Raw genomic sequence first — 20,580 nt, 5'->3', positions numbered from 1 at the left:
AAAGTGCTGGAGTACCACAGCGAGTCAGGCAGCATCTCTGGAGAACAGGGATCGGTGATGTTTGCTGTCGGGACCTTCCTTCAGGGGGGGTGAGAAAGCTGGAAGAGTTGGGGGCACGACAAGCTTGGTTTAGTTTTGAGATGGAAACAGGACCTTCGGCTCATCGTGTCCGTGCTGCCTAACAAGTGTATCTGCACTTGTTATATCCCACACACTCGCAACAATTTACAGAGGCCGATTAACCTACAAACCTGCCGTCTTTTGGGATGTGGGAGGAAACTGGAGGAAACAGTACAAACTCCATACAGACAGCACCCATAGTCAGGATCGAACCCGGGTCTCTGGCACTGTAAGGCAGCAACTCTACCACTGCGCCTGTGTAAGTTTGATACAGTTGAGGATGGGGGGGGGGGGGTTAGGTGATATTTGGAGTTGGAACCCGAAAGGTCACCTCTCCAGGTGCCGCCTGACCCGCTGGGTTACACCAGTCTGAAGAAGGGTCCCGACCTGAAACGTCACTTATCCATGTTCCCCAGAGATGTTGCCTGACCCACTGACTTACTCCAGCGCTCTGCGTATTCATTTACTACCGTTCCAAAGTTCAGCTTTGGATGCTGACACATACTCTCGGCTTGTCGGTTCCAATTAAAATTCCTGAACAAATCCCCACTGATTACAATGCGCTGAACAATGTGGCGTAAACAGCTAATCCACACCCATTATATATGACAATCACACAGTTGTTACTTTGCGGCTGGTCTTACGTATGTCTGAGTCGAGGGCGAGTGTTTTAATGGAGAGAAAGAGAAAAAAATTAGCAACCATGCAGCAAGCAGTAAGATCAACTACATGAGTTTACATGGGCTTTGTAAAATGGTTCCATTAACCCAACAAGAGGGATAGTTCCCTGGAACATTGACCTGATCCATCTTCAAGATGCTCTCATTGTAGAGCAGAGCGATCTAGGAGTACAAGTACAAAGTTTGTTGAAAGTGGTATCGCAGGAGATAGGGTGGTCAAAAAGGCTTTTGGCATTAATCGGCCAGAGCACTGAATATAGAAGTTGGGAGGTCATGTTACAGTTATAGAGGCTGCATTTAGGATATTGTGTTCAGTTTTGGGCACCATGTTACAGGATATTGTCAAGCTGGAAAGGGGGCATGAGGACGTTGCCAGGACTCAAAGGCCTGAGCTATAGGGAGAGGTTGAGCATGCAAGGACTTTATTCCTTGGAGCGCAGGAGGTTGAGGGATGATCTTATAGAGGTGTACAAAATTATGAGAGGAATAGACTGGGCAGATGCACAGAGTAGGGGAATCGAGAACCAGAGGGCATATGTTTAAGGTAAGGGGGGGAAAGATTTAATATAAACCAGAGGAGCAACCTTTTCACACAAAGGGTGATGGATGTATGGAACAAGCTGCCAGAGGAGGTAGTTGAGGCAGGGACTATCGCAACCTTTAAGAAACATTTAGACAGGTACATGGCTAGGACAGGTTTAGTGAGATATGGGGCAAACGCAGGCAGGTGGCACTAGTGTAGAAGGGACATGTTGGTTGGTGTGGGTAAGTTGGGCCGAAGGGCCCGTTTCCACACTGTATGAGTCTATGCTCCGTTGTCCTTCATCTTACTCACACCTTGGGACGTGCACTAAACATTCCGCTCACATGGAAGGTGCACTGAATCCAAATGGTGCCAATAAAAGTACATTAAAAATTAGACTCAAGTCAGCAATGGATAATGTAGCGTACAGTTAATAACTTCCATTAACACAATTCCACACGTACGGTACACAAGTCTTTCAGGTTTAGTACCTGAACCAACATAGGGCTTAGTCTTAACATAATCTACACCAAGTAATTCAAAGCCAGTTTTGTGAAAATCCAAATTTATTTAAGAGATACAGCGCGCAAACAGTCCACGACGACCAGCAATCACCCCGTATCCTACGCACATAAGGGACGATTTTGTGGAAGCCAATTGAAGTACAAACCTGCAAGTCTTTGGAATATGCGAGGAAACCGGAGCTTCCGAAGGAAACCCATGTGGTCACAGGGAGAATGTGCAAACTCAGTACAGACAGCACCTGAGTTCAGGATCGAACCCGGGACGCTGGGGCTGTGAGGCAGCAACTCTACCGCTGCGCTGACCCAAATATTTCAATTGAATAATATTAAGCAACTCGATGATTAAATGATTTTGATTGGGGCATCCATCTTGTGTTTTGGGGCTTCCAGACCTCCTAATCCAACCTCACTGATGAAGGGTCCCGACCCAAAACATCGCCTATTCCTATTCTCCAGCGATGCTGCCTGACACACATTGCTATCTTACTTAAACACAGGGCTCAGGCAGGGGCATCAACATGAGCTACACCATAATTTTGTGTCATTTTCAATTTTTAATTAGACCGTTTACCAACTTTGAATGAAGAGGTGTCGGCTCAGGTTTAACATCAAACATCTATTTCATAAAGTCAATGTTCAGAAATCAAACTAATATTGAAACCTTGATGTTGCCTTAAGTATCAAAATACAGAATTGCTTTAGAAAAATTCAATGGAGAAGGCTTTGTATAATTACCAGACTATCTGAAAGAGAAATCCAGTACAATGATTACATCTGAAATTAAGGCCTCAAAGGAATTCACAGTGTCTTGTTTTCTACATATAATCACCAATGCATTGTCTGGAAGAATAATATCCCATGGCAGTAGCACTATTGTGAGGTCTGCCTGGATTCACAGATGTACTTGCTCCGTGCCAGGGAAACACGAGTAGAAAACTACTGTACATTTTAAAAAGGGGTATATTTAATACAATCAATAGATTAAGTCGGAAGGAACTACAGCTGTTGGTTTACACTGAAGATAAGACACAAAACGCTGGGTGACGTACCGGGTCAAGGAGGGTCTGAAGAAGGGTCTCGACCCGATACATCACTTATTTATTTTCTCTAGAGGTCTGAAGAAGAGTCTCGACTCGAAACGTGACCTATTCCTTTTCTCCAGAGATGCTGCCTGTCCCGCTGAGTCAATCCAGCATTTTGGGTCGATCTTCAGTCAATAGATTTAGCTCGATTCAATTGATGCATTGCAAGTTTTGACACAAGCAATTAAAAAAATAGACATTTTTTTTAACCCCTGTCTTGACATTAATGAAGCTGGTGATTGAGAGATATTTTTACTGGGATCACTCCAAAATAACCACGATGAATCAAGCAACAGTCTAAAAATTCCCCATAACCTTTAGCAGGTTATCAGAGTGAGGGAGTTTGGTACAAAGACACACATTGCTATCTTACTTAAACACAGGGCTCAGGCAGGGGCATCAACTTACCAAAGCTTTAATTACAAAACTGGTATATAGTCTCTTTTTAAAAATTATCTTGGACCATCAATGGTCCTAGTAATGAAGCTGGAAAGGGAAAATATACAAAACACAAAATGGAGTACATTTTGACTCCAGTCATTTCAAAGTGGTTTCGAGCTCACTCATACTTTCTCATCAGATCAATCATTTCCACGTACAGGCGCTTTGGGGCATCCATGCCCCAGATGAAATCCAGATGCTCCCAGTCTGAGAGTTGCTTGTGGTAAATAAGGTTGGGCACTTGGCCCAGTAACATGTTCACGTCCTTGGGATCAGCTAGCCAGTCGCGGCCTCCCGTCCAGATGGCAGTGGGGATATTCATGTATTTTATGTTGTACACGGGCGGTACTGTCTGCTCAAGGGAAGCGAGAAGGAGGATTAGTCATCGAGTCACACAGCAGGGAAACAACCAAATTACGGTCATAAGGTCATTAGTAATAGCAGCAGAATTAGGCCATTCGGCCCATCAAGTCTACTCTGCCATTCAATCATGGCTGATCTATCTCTCCCTCCTAACGCCATTCTCCTGCTTTTCCCCATAACCTCTGATACCCATACTAATCAAGAATCCATCTATATCTGCTTTAAAAATATCCATTGACTTGGCCTCCACAGCCTTTTGGGACAGTTTCTTCCCAGCTGTTATCAGGCAACTGAATCATCCTACCACAACCAGAGAGCAGTGCTGAACTACTATCTACCTCTTTGGTGACCCTCGGACTATTCTTGAGCGGGCTTTGCTGGCTTTACCTTGCACTAAACGTCATTCCTTTATCATGTATCTATACACTGTAAATGAATCGATTGAATTGATTGTCTTTCTGCTGACTGGTTAGCACGCTACAAAAGATTTTAACCGTACCTCGGTACACGTGACAATAAACTAAAACTTGCCCATGCCGACCAAGATGCCCCCTCAATGCCAATCCCAGCTGCCCGCGTTCGGGCCTTATCCATCACCTATCCCTGCACCTGTCCACATATCTTTTATGGACACAAAATGCTGGAGTAAATCAGCAGGACAGATAGGCAGCATCTCTGGAGAGAAGGAATGGGCGACTTTTCGGGTTGAGATCCTTCTTCAGACTGATGTCAGGGGAGAGGGAGACATAGAGATGCGGAAGGGTAAGGTGTGAAAACGAGAGATCAAAAGGGATGAAGGTCAAGGAAAATGAAAACAACCCGAAATGTCACCTCTCCAGAGATGCTGCCTGTCCCGCTGAGTTACTCCAGCATTTTGTGTCTATCTTCGATGTGTACCAGCATCTGCAGTTCCTTCCCACACAAATATCTTTCCAACGCTGTTAACTAACTCAACGACCTCCTTTGGCAGCTTGTTCCATATACCCACTACCCTCTGAATGAAAATAGATATACTCGATCTAATCCCCTCATGATTTTTCTTTACACCTCTAAGATCACCCCTCAACCTCCTGAACGAAGGATTACATTCCTAGCCTGCTCAACCTCTCCCTATAGCTCAAGTCCTGGCAACATTCAGTAAATGGCAACAAGAGTAAATCTTCTCTGCACCCTTTTCAGTTTGACATCTTTCCTATAACACTGTGACCAAAACGGAACACAATACTGTCAACGTGGCCTCACTAATGTCTTATATAACTGTTACATGACCTCCGATAGTTCTGTTATCGCCCTTTCTCACCCAATCCCTACACTCTAGGGGCAAAATACCAGAGGCCAATTAACCTACAAACTCGCATACATTTGAGATGTGGGAGGAAACCGGAGCATTCAGGGGATTTGTGATTTATATCCTGGGATTTCCATGTTAAATCAGACACATGGAAATCCTGAGACTGTTGGTAATTACAGAGCATAATGTTGCAAGTGGCATAGTCACAGTTATAATTTAGACTTTAGAGATGCAGCGTGGAAACAGGCCCTTCAGCCCTCTGAGTCCGCGCCGACCAGCGATCACCCCCGTATCCTGCACACTCGGAACAATGAACCTTCAAACCCGTAGATCTTTGAATGAGGGAGGAAACCGGAGCACCCAGAGAAAACCCACGAGCCGTCCAGACAGCACCCGTAGACAGGATTGAAGCCAGGTCTCTGTTGCCTGAGTATCCGTATGCCCAAAAAGCTTATCTCGTGCAAGACAGCAACTCTACCGCTGTGCCACCGTGACGCCTGCAATAATTGCTCTCCATTTAAACAGTTCTGTCCTTCTATTCTTCCCGCTAAATAGGAGATCCTTGTGTTTATACTTCATTTGTTAATCTTTTACCCACTCACTTCACCTATCTAAATGACTGGAAGACACAAGGAACTGCAGATGATGCTGGTTTTTATAGAAAGTGCTGGAGTATTTCGTAGAAAAAATGAGCTGCAGATGCCTAGCGACAGTATAAATAACCAGAACCAGCTTGCAGGATACAGAATGGCAAAATACATAAAGGCAACACGTTAATCCCCTCCATGGGCCGTTTTCCAGTGCAGTACCTGATTATAGTGATCCATGTTTTTATTTTCGGTACCCCAATCAAACGCCTGAAAATGTCCAGATTTAGCATTCTGTAAAACAAAACATTGCAAGGTCAAAAGATGGCCCCTAACCTGCCTAATATAAGGCACAAGCATAACCGCAGTGGCCTGGGTATCCATGTGCACAAGAAGCGTATCCCATGCAAATCAATGCTCAACACTGTCCAGAATGAAGTGGATAAAGACTTTTATTTTTCAAAATCAGGAGGAAATTAGAGGTCAGAGCCTCAGCATTAAAGGACATTCTTTTAAGAAGGAGATGAGGAGGAATTTCTTTAGTCAGAGGGTGGTGAACCTGTGGAATTCTTTGCCACAGTAGGCTGCGGAGGCAAAGTCAGCGGATATCTTTAAGGCAGAGATAGATAGATTCTTGATTTGTCCGGGTGTCAGAGGTTATGGGGAGAAGGCAGGAGAATGGGGCTAGGAGGTAAAGATAGATCAACCATGAATGAATGGTGGAGTAGACTTGATGGGCTGAGTGGCCTAATTCTACTCCTATCTCTTCTGTTCTTCTGATGATAAGTGCGGCTGTTGAGGGGACGTTGAGTTTGTACCTGGCTCCAGTGGACGATATTCTGCACAGACGTTCCAGCTGGACAGTGGGCTGAATAGACTGGTATTCTGCTCTGGAAAACAGTACATTTACATTGAATCCACTAAAGTTATAGGATGGCTTTACTTTAAATTACAATCACGGCGGAAACAGATATATCAGTCTATGGAAGTGATATTAGACTTTAGAGATATAGCGTGGAAACAGGCCCTTCAGCCCTCCGAGTCCGCGCCGACCAAGGCACTAGCACTGTCCTACACACTGGAGACAATTTTACAATTAACAGAAGCCAATTAACTGCACAGAGGCACAGCAGCAGTTTCTTCGTAAAGGGCCTGTCCCACTTACGCGACCTTTACAGGCGACTGCCGGCACCCGTCATAGGTCGGCGAAATTTTCAACATGTTGAAAATTCAGCGGCGACCAGAAAGACGCTACGACTCTTTGGAGACCTCTCACAACCATAGGAGACCTCTCACGACAATACAGAGGGGGGGAGGGGGGGGGGGGGAAGGACGGACTGGGATGGGAAAGGTCTACGATTATGTTGGCTGCAGGCAAAGTAAAATTAGCAACTCCATAATCAAAGATAATTATTGAGGTGCATTAACGGTGGGTTTTCTCCGGGTGCTCCGGTTTCCTTCCACACTCCAAGATGTACAGGTTTGCAGTTAATTGTAATGGTAAAAGATCCCCAGTGTGTAGGATAGTGCTATTGTACGGGGTGATCGCTGGTCGGCGCAGACTCGGTGGGCCGAAGGGCTTGTTTCCACACTGTATTTCTAAAGTCTAAAGCAAAATAGGTACAGTAAAACTCCAATGACCCACGAGCCAATATTTTCAAACTGCCTGTGATTTGGTACCTGATGACCTGATGCTGCCTTTCGCCTCCCACGCACTCCTGTCCCTGCTCTCTCTTCCCCTCACTGTGACCCGTTTCTCCCTCGCTTCCCCCTCACTGCGACCCCTGTTCCTGCGCTCTCTCTTTCCCCTCACTAGGACCGCTGTTTCTCCCTTTACGCTCACCAGACTCTTCATCCCCTCACTGGTCCCCCTATTCCTTATCTTCCCCTCACTGCGACCATTGTCCCTGTGCTCTCTCTTTCCCCTCACTAGGACCGCTGTTTATCCCTTTACGCTCACCAGACTCTTCATCCTGTTCCCTGTTCCCACTCACTGGTCCCCGTTCCTCCTCTTCCCCTCACTGTGTCCCCTGTTCCTGCGCTCTCTTCCCCTCCCCAGGACCCTGCACTTCCTTGCTCCTCACAGTGGCCCCTTTTCCCACTCCCTTTCCTCCTCACCAATGGCCACTATTCCTGCCCTCTCTTTCCCCTCACCCCGACCTCTAATCGTGCCCTCTCTTTCCCTTCATTGTGTCCCCTGCTACTACCCTCTTTCCCCTCATCAGACCCGTCTTTCCCTCCCTTTGCCCTCACCGGACCCAGTTTCTCTCTCTTTCCCTCACAAGGACCCATTTCTCACTCTCTTTCCCCTCACCCAGTCCCCCGTTCCTGCGTTTCTTGCTCCTCACTGAGACCCGTTCCTTACCTTTCTCCTCTCTGTTTCTGCACTCCCTTTCCCTTTCCCCTCACTGCCACCCCTGTTCCTACCTTCTCTTTAAAAGAACCAACAGTGATTTTATAAAGTGCGTTGGGGCATCAATAAAAATAGCATCCGTAAGAATGGGTCGACTGGGCTTCTATTGACTGGAATTTAGAAGGATAATAATAATAATAATGGATGGGATTTATATAGCGCCTTTCTAATACTCAAGGCGCTTTACATCGCATTATTCATTCACTCCTCAGTCACACTCGGTGGTGGTAAGCTACTTCTGTAGCCACAGCTGCCCTGGGGCAGACTGACGGAAGCGTGGCTGCCAATCTGCGCCTACGGCCCCTCCGACCACCACCAAACACTCACACACATTCACACACATGCAAAGGTGGGTGAAGTGCCTTGCCCAAGGACACAACGACAGTATGCACTCCAAGCGGGATTCGAACCGGCTACCTTCCGGTTGCCAGCCGAACACTTAGCCCATTGTGCCATCTGTCATTTAAGGGATTGGACAGGCTAGATTAAGGAAAAATGTTCCCAATATTGGGGGAGTCCAGAACCAGGGGTCACCGTGTAAGAATAAGAGGTAGGCCATTTAGGACTGAGATGAGGAAAAACTTTTCCACCCAGAGAGTTGTGAATCTGTGGAATTCTCTGCCACAGAAGACAGTGGAGGCTAATTCAATGGATGTTTTCGAGAGCGAGTTAGATTTAGCTCTTAGGGCTAACGGAATCAAGGGATATGGGGATAAAGCAGGAACGGGGAACTGAATTTTTCTGATCGGCCGTGATCATATTGAATGGCGGTGCTGTCCCGAAGGGCCGAATGGCCTACTCCTGCACATATTTTCTATGTTTCTAAGTGTAGAAAATCTGCTGGATCAGCATTAGCGTCCTGAGCTCTCTGCACGAATGGTGATAGACTTTGCACGTTCAACATGTCTTCCAGTGTGCGGACTTCTGCCATGCTTACCATGTTAAGATTCTTTGTATTAAATCCGCTTATTAAAAAGTATACGTTGCCGCACAGCTCCTCGATCAAGAACCGACTGCACACGCGTGTAGCAAACCACGTTACCATCTTGGTCTGCGGAAGGAAATCCTGGTTTCCGAATATTTCCTGAAAAACAAAACAAATATTAGAACATAGGCTTGGATAGAGAGAATGTGGAGCAGATGTTTCCACTAGTGGGACAGTCTAGGACTAGAGGTCATAGCCTCAGAATTAAAGGACGTTCTTTTAGGAAGGAGATGAGGAGGAATATCTTTAGTCATAGGGTGCTGAATCTGTGGAATTATTTGCCACAGAAGGCTGCGGAGGCCATCAGTGGATATATTTAAGTCAGAGATAGATAGATTCTTGATGGTACGGGTGTCAGAGATGTTGGCGAGAAGGCAGGAGATTGGGGTCAGGAGGGAGAGATAGATCAGCCATGATTGAATGGTGGAGTAGATTTGATGGGCCGAATGGCCCAATTCTATTCTAGCATATCTAGCATATGATCTTATGATCGGGCGTAGGGGTAAGGGCGGCACAATTGCTGCCTTTCCGGGCCAGAGCCCCGGGTTCAATCCTGACTACGGGTGCTTGTCTGTACGGAATTTCTACGTTCTCCCCAAGACCTGCGTGGGTTTTCCCCGAGATCAGTTTCCTCCCACACTCCAAAGACATTCAAGTTTGCAGGTTAATTGGCTTGGTGTAAAATTGTCCCTCGTGTGTGTTTAGTGTTATTGTGCGGGGATCGCTGGTTGATGTGGACTCAATGGGCCGAAATACCTGTTTCCACGCCGTATCTCTAAATTAAACTAAACTGTGCAGCACAGGGACAGGCCCTTTGGCCCACAATGTCTGTACTGAACATGATGCCAAGATAAACTAATCTTCTCTGCCTGCACGTGATCCATATCCCTCATTTCCCTGCATATCCATGTGCCTATCTAAAAGCTTCTTAAATGCCCCCATTGTACCTGGCTCCACTCCACCCCACCCACTACTGGCAGCATGTTCCAGACCAATATTTGCCCCATGCATCTTTAACCTTTGCTCCTCTCACCTTAAAGTAGAAACAGGCCATTCGGGCCAACGAGTCTCGTTTCCCCAACTCTGGTCGAGAGACTCTGTGCGTCTACCCAATCTATTCCTCTCATGATTTTGTACACCTCTATAAGATCACCCCTCATCCTCCTGCGCTCCAAGGCCCGTTCAACCTCTCCCTATAGCTCAGGCTTTCGGGTCCTGTCAACATCCTCGTAAATTTTCTCTGACTTTAGACTGCCAACATTTTATACAGAATGTTAAAAAAGAGACTTTTTCCATGCTACACCTCTGAACTGAACATATTTATATGTCAAAATACATCATTAGTTCAGTGGTGGTAACAGAGTTACAGGTGGGATTTCTCGGCTGAATGTTTAATGGGATTCCAAAATTTAAGAGATATATTCCAATGTTCAAGTTTAGTGATACAGCGTGGAAACAAGCCCTTCGGCCCACCAAGTCTGCGCCCGCCAGCGATCCCCGTAAACTCGCTCTATCCTACACATGAGGCACAATTTAGGGACCTGTACGTCTTTGGAGTGTGGGAGGAAACTGGAATATCCGAAGGAAATTCACGCAGTCACAGGGAGAGCGTACAAACTCCGTACAGACAGCAACCGTAGTCAGGATCGAACGTGGGTCTCTGGCGCTGTGAGGTGGCAACTCTACCGCTGCGCCACCGTGCCGCCCCGATAAGGGACGGACATTGAATGATGCTCTTTACCTTTCACATTGAAACCGAAAGCAAGCTGGAGTTTAGGGGCACCTTTAGAGCGCGTGTTCAGGGGATAGAACTAGATATTATTTTTAGAAACAAGGAACTGCAGGCGGTGGTTTACATAAGACAATACAGAGTGCTGGAGTAACTCAGCAGGCCAGGCAGCATCTCAGGAGAACAGAGATAGATGATGTTTTGGGTCGGGACCTTTCTTCAGACTGATTGGGGTGGGCGGAGAGAAAGCTGAAGGTTAATTGGCTGCTGTGAATGGTCCTGAGTGTGTATGGGTGCAAGATTATCAGTGATGAAGGTGTTGATGGGGATGCAAGAGTGTTGGAATGGTGCTTGAAGGGGAGTGCAGATGTAGTGGGCCGAAGGGCCTGTCTCTGTGCTGTATGAATCTGGGAGCCTATATGATAATTTAAACACAACCATTAAACCTTGTGCATTATATCAACTGAACGGCAATAATGAAGAAATAAAAAAAACTGCAGGTGCTGGAATCTTGAGCAAACCACAAAGTGCTGGAGGAACTGGGCTCTACAGTGGCGCAGTTGGTGGAGCTGCTGCCTCGCAGCGCCCGAGACCCGGGTTCGATTATGACCTCTGGTGTTGTCTGTATTCTTCCTGTGACCTACATCCCAAATACATGCAGGTATTTTTTACAAAGTGTCCTAATGTGCAGGGAGCAGATGAGAAAATGGGATAGTTAAGAACCTGTGTGTACAGATGAGTTGTGGAATTCCCTGCCACAGAGGGCGGTGGAGGCCAAATCACTGGATGGATTTAAGAGAGAGTTAGATAGAGCTCTAGGGGTTAGTGGAATCAAGGGATATGGGGAGAAGGCGGGCACGGATTATTGATTGAGGAGGATCAGCCATGATCACAATGAATGGCGGTGCTGGCTCGAAGGGCCAAATGGCCTCCTCCTGCACCTATTTTCTATGATTCTATGTTTCTATGATCGATGGTCGGAATGGACTAGATGGGCCAAAGAACCCGTTTCCCAGCCATATCCTTAAATTAAACTAATTCCAACTCATCCCAACTAAACTCATCTCGACTAAACCTGGCGGGTCAGGCAGCATCTGTGAAGGGAATGGGATATATGAAGTTTCCGGTCGGGACCCTTCTTCAGACAAACATTGAAGCCTGGCAAAAAAAAGAGACAGAAAATCCTGAAGTAACTCCGTGGGTCAGGCAGCATCCCTGGGGAACATGGATGGGTGGCATTTTGGGTTGGGACGCTTGTTTAGCATGATTATAGGGGTGTGGTCAGGGTGAATCACAGCGTTACAGCTGATTTTTGACTGATGTACTCATGTCTTTACTGGTGTCGTTGCTGCAACAAGTGTCCTCTCCCCTTTCTCCAGAGAACCCGTGGAATGGAAAAGATTATTAACTCAGAAATGTCACGGTGCACTTAAACCCCAACCCCATCGAATTCACATAACATTCTTAAGGGATTGGACAGGCTAGATGCAGGAAAAATGTTCCCGATGTTGGGGGAGTCCAGAACCAGGGGTCAGTTTAAGAATAAGGGGTTTAGGACTGAGAAGAGGAATAACTTTTTTCACCCAGAATTTGTGAATTGTGGAATTCACTGGATGTTTTCAAGAGTTAGATATAACTCTTAGGGCTAACGCATTCAAGGGATGTGGGGAGAAAACAGGAACGGGGCACTGATTTTGGATAATCAGCCATGATCATATTGAATGGCGGTGCTGTCTCGAAGGGCCGAATGGCCGACTCCTGCATCTGCTTTCTATGTTTCGATGTTTCTAAAGGCTGGCACAACGCTTTGCTTATGCCCAAGATCAAATACTCACTGAAACAAGATTAAAAAGCAAGAACGTACGTGGATCACGAACTCTGGGAGACGAGCGAGTTTTACCAAAGGGCTGGTGGCATATTTAACCGTCGTGACGGGAGCCAGTCCAAAAAAGACTTTAATCTTCTTTGCCAGCTCCGGCATTTTAGAAAAGGCGATGAAACCTGAGAAGAGAACGACATGAGAAAACTGAACAGCGCCCTTAAAACTCTCGTACAACTTTTATAACTTTGGCCGATTTAAGCAACAACAAAACCAAGCGGAGGGATTCCATTTCCAGTGTGTAAAAAGCACGTAGACCGCAAGACATAGGAGCAGAGTTAGACCATTCGGCCCATCGAGTCTGCTCCACCATTCGATCATGGCCGATCCATCTTTCCCTCTCAACGCCATTTTCCTGCTTTCTCATCGTAACTTTTGACGCCCTGACTACTAAAGAATCTATTAATTAAAAATACCTAATGAATTTTGGCCTCCAACGCTGTCTGATGTAATGAATTCTACAGATTCACCACTATCTTTCGAAAGAAACTCCTCCTCATCTCCATTTTGAAGGAAGGTTCTTTTATTCTAAGACAGTGCCTGCTCTGGTCCTAGACTCTCCCAGTGCTGGAATCCAATCTATCTCGACCTATCTTTATTCGGTAGCTTTCAATGAGACTCTCCCCCCCCCCCCCCCCCCCCCCCATCTCCCATCCTTCTAAACTCCAGCAAGTACGGGCTCAGAGTCATCAAACACTTCTCAAACATTAACCCAATCATCTCTGGGATAATTCTCCTAAATGCAGTTGCAGAATCTGCTCGACTCCACATCCTTAGAAGACTTAGGAAGTTCAGAATGTCCCACAACAACTCCCACCAATCTCCACAGATGAGCCGTAGAAAGCATTTTATCGAGATGCTTCACAGCATGGTTTTGGAACGGCTACAAACAAAACCGCAATTAATTGCAGAGAATTATGGGCACAGCCCTGAGCATCACACAAACCAACCTCCCTTCCATTGACTTAATTTACACCTCAGGCTGCCTCGGCAAGGCCAGCAGCATAATCAAGGATAACATTTCCAACATCTGCAGACTTTATTGTCAAATCAGGGCTAAGCAGCCGGTCAATGCTGAAGACAACTTCAAGGCAGGACTGAAGAATCCAACTCCCTTCCAACTCAACTCAAAGTCAGGCTAATGACTGCCCAGGTTTTCCAGTGGTTGATAAATTATGGCAATGTAGCCTCATTATAAATGGCAGGGTGACTCCTTTAAACATGACTGATTCGACTCAAACTTTTAGCGTTTAGCTCATAATAACAATTAAAAAACAAGACAAAATATATTGACTAATGCAGGCTTCTGACTTACCAATCGTTGTCCCCTGAGAATGACCAACATAGTACAGTTGAGCTTGATCCGTCTTTTTGAGGATGAAGTCTATTACTGCTGGCAAATCCTTGGTGGCCATTTCATCAAAGCTGAACACAAACAAAAAAATCACAACTCAATAGACAACAGGTGCAGGAGTAGGCCATTTGGCCCTTCAAACCAGCACCACCATTCACTGTGATCATGCCTGATCATCCACAATCAGTACCCCGTTCCTGCCTTCTCCCCATGTCTCCGCTATCTTTAAGAGCTCTACCTCAATATTACGTAGTGTGAACACAAGTGCACGCATGCACACTCACGCGCACCTGCTCGCGCTCACCCGTTCCCAGTCACTCTCACACACTCACTCACTCTCACACCAACTCACTCTCACACACTCACTCACTCTCACACACTCACTCTCTCACACACCAACTCACTCTCACACACACTCACTCACTCTCACACACTCACTCACACGCAACTATTTTGTTCTAAATAAAATTTCCTTCGACCTGTTAAGATCAATTAAAATTTATAAAAACAAACACATCAAAACACATACACCCGCTCACACAACTCCAGTAGAGCGCACATCTCCAGACTTAGAGGATCGCACAATCTCACCTCACTATAGTGTTGGACGATCTAATTAGGCTGACCGTCAATACAACATGGAAAAGTCGTACAGATGAGATGTTAAACCAAAGATGTTAAACCAAAGATGTTTAAACCATAGTCCTGCCCCCGTTTTAATTTCCTGTTTCCAAGTGGAAAACCTATTCAAATATGTAGGCCAGTTATCCACCAAGCTGTACATTGGTTAAAACGTATGAAAGGTTATTGCAGTAAAAATAAAAGAAAATATTAGTTACCTGAACCTCCAGAATGCATCCTTATAAACTGGAATGCTTTTGTGTTTTCTGGACCAAGTGTTTCCACGACTGTTTCCGATCCAAACATCGTAGCCAGCATCTGCGAGGATAAACCCCAGGCTGTTTCTGGGCTGATTTGTGACCCAGTTGCTCCCAGCCGCCAGTAAACCGTGCTGAAGAAATACTACCGACCGAGGCCCTAAACAAAGAAAGAAAAAGTTCAATGAACAAGTACTTTGAACATTTAGACAGGGACATGGATAGGAATGGTTTTGAGGGATATGGGCCAAATGCAGGCAGGTGGAACTAGTGTAGATGGGGCATCTCAGTCGACTTGGGCAAGTTGAGCCAAATGGTCTTTTTCGTGCAGTAAGTTAGCCCCTGCAACTATGTTATCTATCTATCTATCTATCTATCTATCTATCTATCTATCTATCTATCTATCTATCTATCTATCTATCTATCTATCTATCTATCTATCTATCTATCTATCTATCTATCTATCTATCTATCTATCTATCTATCTATCTATCTATCTATCTATCTATCTATCTATCTATCTATCTATCTATCTATCTATCTATCTATCTATCTATCTATCTATCTATCTATCTATCTATCTATCTATCTATCTATCTATCTATCTATCTATCTATCTATCTATCTATCTATCTATCTATCTATCTATCTATCTATCTATCTATCTATCTATCTATCTATCTATCTATCTATCTATCTATCTATCTATCTATCTATCTATCTATCTATCTATCTATCTATCTATCTATCTATCTATCTATCTATCTATCTATCTATCTATCTATCTATCTATCTATCTATCTATCTATCTATCTATCTATCTATCTATCTATCTATCTATCTATCTATCTATCTATCTATCTATCTATCTATCTATCTATCTATCTATCTATCTATCTATCTATCTATCTATCTATCTATCTATCTATCTATCTATCTATCTATCTATCTATCTATCTATCTATCTATCTATCTATCTATCTATCTATCTATCTATCTATCTATCTATCTATCTATCTATCTATCTATCTATCTATCTATCTATCTATCTATCTATCTATCTATCTATCTATCTATCTATCTATCTATCTATCTATCTATCTATCTATCTATCTATCTATCTATCTATCTATCTATCTATCTATCTAGCTATCTATCTATCTATCTATCTATCTATCTATCTATCTATCTATCTATCTATCTATCTATCTATCTATCTATCTATCTATCTATCTATCTATCTATCTATCTATCTATCTATCTATCTATCTATCTATCTATCTATCTATCTATCTATCTATCTATCTATCTATCTATCTATCTATCTATCTATCTATCTATCTATCTATCTATCTATCTATCTATCTATCTATCTATCTATCTATCTATCTATCTATCTATCTATCCTATTACTAAAACTCTCATCTTGACCACTTCCGGTCTGCATAGTTTTTAAATTTGCTCAAAAACGGTACCCTATATCGCTAGGATTACTCGCCACCTAACTCGCCGTTCTCCTCTGCTCCAAGAGTCCTGTGCTGGGTCCTGGAGCCAGGAGTGCAGTCGGAGCCGGGGCCGGGAACCGGTGAGCCCAGTGCAAACTGGAGGAACAGCAGTGAACAGAGAGGGAAGAGAAGTCAATATTCATACTGCTGGGGTGTAAGCTGCCTAAGCAGTAAAGATATAGACACAAAATGCTGGAGTAACTCAGCGGGACAGGCAGCATCTCTGGAGAGAAGGAATGGATGACTTTTTGGGTCGTGACCCTTCTTCTGACTTACCAGATTTACCAGGCAAGGTTTTTCCTACACGGGGTGTGGCAAGTCCCTAGAATACGCTGCCGGGGAAGCAGACAGGATAGGCATTTACACATTGGCTTGGACAGGCAGTGAATGGAGAGATATTGACCACGCACAGGTGGATGGAATTATTTTAAATTGGCACAATGGTCGGCACGGACATTGTGGGCCAATCATGCCAACAAAGTTATACATAGAAGGCGGCACAGCGGTGCATTGGTAGAGTTGCTGCCTTACGGTGCCAGAGACCTGGGTTCGATACTGACTACTGGTCCTGTCTGTACGGAGTTTGTACGTTCTCCCTGTGACCACGTGGGTTTGCTCGGGGTGCTTCGGTTTACTCCCACACTTCAACTACGTGAAGATTTGAAGGTTAATTGGCTTAAATAAATTAGCCCCAGTGTGCAGGTTTAAACTAGTGGAAAGGTGGTTGCTGGTTGGTATGGACTCAGTGGTCCAAAGGGCCTGTTATCACGCTGAATCTTTAAAACTAAAGTTGTCTTGTTTAATGTGTGAGGGCAGAATACTTATGGAAGAAAACCATAGAATAATTAGGTTGAAACCACCTTCGGTATTTGGACAGTGACAAGGAATTGGAAATTAAACAGGCTCTCAGCGTTATCTAGAATAAACTGTTGATCAGCCACAATAGAAATGTTTTGGCTGCTTGCATTATCATGCTTGCTGTTCAAATGACCTAAAACGCAGGTGATAAATCTCCAGTGGAAATCTTTTCAGAGAACACTGATTGCCATTCTATGACATAAGTAGTAAAGCATGCCTTGCACTTTACCGCTCATTTTACCACAGAATAGACAAAAACATTGAAGCTCATGCTATTTTTTTTGAGTAATCCTATAATGACGAAAAACTCTGTTACTCTTTGATTCCAGCATGGAAACAGGCCCTTCGGCCCAGCAAGTCCACACTGACCCATTCATACTGGTTCTATGTTATCTCACTGCCGCACTCACTCTCTACAGACTAGGGGCAATTTACAGAGGCCAATTAATCTGCACGTTTTTGGGGTGTGGGAGGCAACCGGAGCACCCGGAGGAAACCCAGGCGGTCACGGGGAGAAGGTGCAAACTCCACACGGACAGTAGCCGAGGTCAGGATCAAACCAGGGACTCTGGTGCTGTGAGGTAGCAGCACTACCAGCTGCGCCACTGTGCGTCGCCTGTCGTTTTGATTAAACTAAGCTACAGTATATTCATTCTCCATAATCTGGATATGTGATTAGCCAAGTGATCAACATTGAAGGAATTGGCCAATACTCCTTTATGGACATTTAAAAAACAATAGCAAAACATTTAGCAGGTTCAGAAGCAAAGTTAAAATCTCAGTTCTGAAGGATCATTTGTAAACACCTGGAGTTGGGGGACCGCTGAGAGGGAGAACAAAGTAGGACCTGACGTGGGGGGGTGGGGGGGAACTGCGAAGAACTAAAGAGGACCATAAATGGAATGTGTTAAAAATAGTTTGTGATAAAATAGGATACTTGTAACTTTGTCCACGCCCTTTATGTGGTGACTCATTGCATACCTCGGGTATGCAAAACAAAGAATATCACCGTGACTTATCACACGTGACACTAAAGTATCATTCACATTCATTCTGCTTTTCCCTTGCCAATGACTTGCTAAGTGCTTCTGATATATTCAGTTTTATTTCTGCTTTCAACCATCTGCGGTTTCTTTGCTTCCATTACTATTTTAGCTTATATTGATCACAAAGACCAAGCTGCCAAGATAGTATAGAACATGGAACGGTGGTGCAGCAATAGAGTTGCTGCCGTACAGCGCCAGAGACCCACGTTCAAGCCTGAGTTTGTACGTTCTCCGTGACCTGTGACGGGTTTTCTCCGAGATCCTCCGTTTCCTCCCAAACAACCAAGACGTACAAATTAATTGGTTTGGTGTAAATGTAAATTGTCCCTAGTGTGTGTAGGATAACGTTAGCATGCGGGGATTGCTGGTCGGCACGGACTCGGTGAGGGGATAGGCCTGTTTCCGGACAGTATCTCTAAAGTAAATAATGCGCATAGTCCTTATCCCTCCAATGGTTTATTTATTATCACGTGTACCAAGGTACGGTGAAATACTTTTTTTGCATACAGTTCAGTATCCCTGTACAGACCATCTCTGTACATGAGCACAATCTCCCAGTTAGTACAGAATGTACAGAACAGTCTATATGCAGGAAGCACCATTTTGGCATCATTTTACAGCCTGTGCTGTCTGTACGGAGTTTGTGCGTTCTCCCTGTGACCTCGTGGGTTTTCTCCAAGTGCTCCGGTTTCCCCCCACGCTCGAAAGAGGTACAGGTTTGTCGGTTAATTTGGCCTTGGTAAAAATTATAAATTGTCTTTAGTGTGTAGGGTCGTGCTAGTGTACGGGGTGATCACTGGTCTTCCATTCCGTGGCCTTTGTCCACATTACATATAGACTCCTGGCGCCACTGAATCTGGAAACGGAACAAGTCTTTCACAGATGACTGAAACTGCAGCTAAACTTCAAGGCACAAGTTATGTGAACGGTTCCTCTTTTCAGGCTGTTGCTGAAATCCATTTTGGTCATATGCTACCTCAAAGCTTAGTTTCTCTCCTCATGACACCAGTGTATGGTGACTCTTTGTGTGCTGGGCCCAGAGGAGGGTCAACTATCATCCACTCTTTTAAATTTCCCACTCTTTTAAATCTCTTTTCTACCTGTAAATAGCTGCATAATGCTGCTGTAACAGCTACATTCTGTATCTTTCCCTTTGCACAATCTATTGTACTTCAGTTTATCTTGATTGTACTTAATGTAAATTATTATCTGACCTGATTCAGCCTGAAGAAGGGTCCCGACCTGAAATGTCATCTATCCATGTTCTCCTGAGATGCTGCCTGATTCGTTCGGTTACTCCGGCACTTTGTGTCCTTTTGTGTAATAACCACCATCTGCAGTTCTTTTATTCTATGTTATCTGATTTGATTGCATAACATCCAAAACAAAGCTTTTCTCTGTAGCGCGGCACACCTGACAATAATAAATTCAAACCTAAACTATTGTGACAAATGTTTCTTCTGCTCTCTTTGATCATAATGTCTACACTAGGCTCCTGTTTGCAGGTTCCATCTGTGATCTTGTGCTGTGTTCGTATGAACATTCTGCCTATACCATTTAGTTTAGTTCAGAAATGTGGGCTGCACAGTGGTGCAGCGGTAGAGTTGCTGCCTTACAGCGCCAGAGACCCAGGTTCGATCATATCTGTATGGAGTTTGTACGTTCCCCCTGTGACCGCATGGGTTTTCTCCGAGTTCTCTCCCACATCCCAAAGACATACAGGTTTAGACATTAATTGGTTTCGGTAAAAATGTAAAATGGCACCTAGTGTGTAGGAGAATGTTAGTGTACGAGGTGATCGATGGACGACGCAGACTCGAGGGCCGAATGGCCTGTTTCTGCACTGTATCTGTAAAACAGAGTTTGAAGTAGGTAGAGTAAAGTCTTAAGGTTTAGTTTAGTTTAGAGAAACAGGCCCTTCGACTCACCGGGTCCGCACCGACTAGCGATCCTCGCACATTAATGCTATCCTCCACACACTAGGGACAATTTACACTTATACAAAGCCAATTAACCTACATCTTTGGAATGTGGGAGGAAACGGAAGATCTCGGAGAAAACCCACATGGTCACGGGGAGATTGTACAAACTCTGTACAGGCAGCACCCGTGGTCAGGATCGAACCTGGGTCTCTGGTGCCGTCAGGCAGCACCTGTATCGCTGCGCCACCGTGCCACCCCTTTAAGGTCTTAGACATAAAGTCTAAAGTCTTAAGTAAAATATGTATTTCAGGTAAAATACACTCTGGATACAGGCCCTTCGGCCCTCTGAATCTGCACTGACCAACAATCACCCTCATACCTATCCTGGGCCCAGCACACA

At 44.7% G+C, this 20,580-nt stretch overlaps 1 protein-coding gene across 4 annotated transcripts in view; it reads right to left on the bottom strand.

The window, feature by feature from the left end:
- Positions 1–20,580, bottom strand: part of LOC116981359 (putative lysosomal acid lipase/cholesteryl ester hydrolase) — a 39,276-nt gene that overhangs the window by 4,104 nt on the left and 14,592 nt on the right. The window contains exons 4-11 of one of the 4 annotated variants that reach the window (XR_004414217.1): positions 14,811–15,009; positions 13,933–14,042; positions 12,603–12,739; positions 8,962–9,108; positions 6,430–6,501; positions 5,834–5,905; positions 2,366–3,722; positions 461–474 (exon numbers count right to left, since the gene is read on the bottom strand). Coding sequence is in view for 1 of the 4 variants with exons in the window: in XM_033034369.1 (XP_032890260.1) it covers positions 3,489–3,722; positions 5,834–5,905; positions 6,430–6,501; positions 8,962–9,108; positions 12,603–12,739; positions 13,933–14,042; positions 14,811–15,009 (971 nt within the window). In the remaining 3 variants the exon portion in view is untranslated. Of the gene's footprint in view, positions 1–460; positions 475–1,871; positions 3,723–5,833; positions 5,906–6,429; positions 6,502–8,961; positions 9,109–12,602; positions 12,740–13,932; positions 14,043–14,810; positions 15,010–20,580 lie in introns of those variants that run through there. The other 3 variants (XR_004414218.1, XR_004414219.1, XM_033034369.1) reach the window with 3 other exon arrangements.

Source organism: Amblyraja radiata, chromosome 15 (assembly GCF_010909765.2).
Source record: "Amblyraja radiata isolate CabotCenter1 chromosome 15, sAmbRad1.1.pri, whole genome shotgun sequence".
Classification (NCBI taxonomy): Eukaryota; Metazoa; Chordata; class Chondrichthyes; order Rajiformes; family Rajidae; genus Amblyraja; species Amblyraja radiata.
The sequence above is the reverse complement of the archived record's forward strand: the minus strand, read 5'-3'. Positions and strand labels throughout refer to the sequence as shown.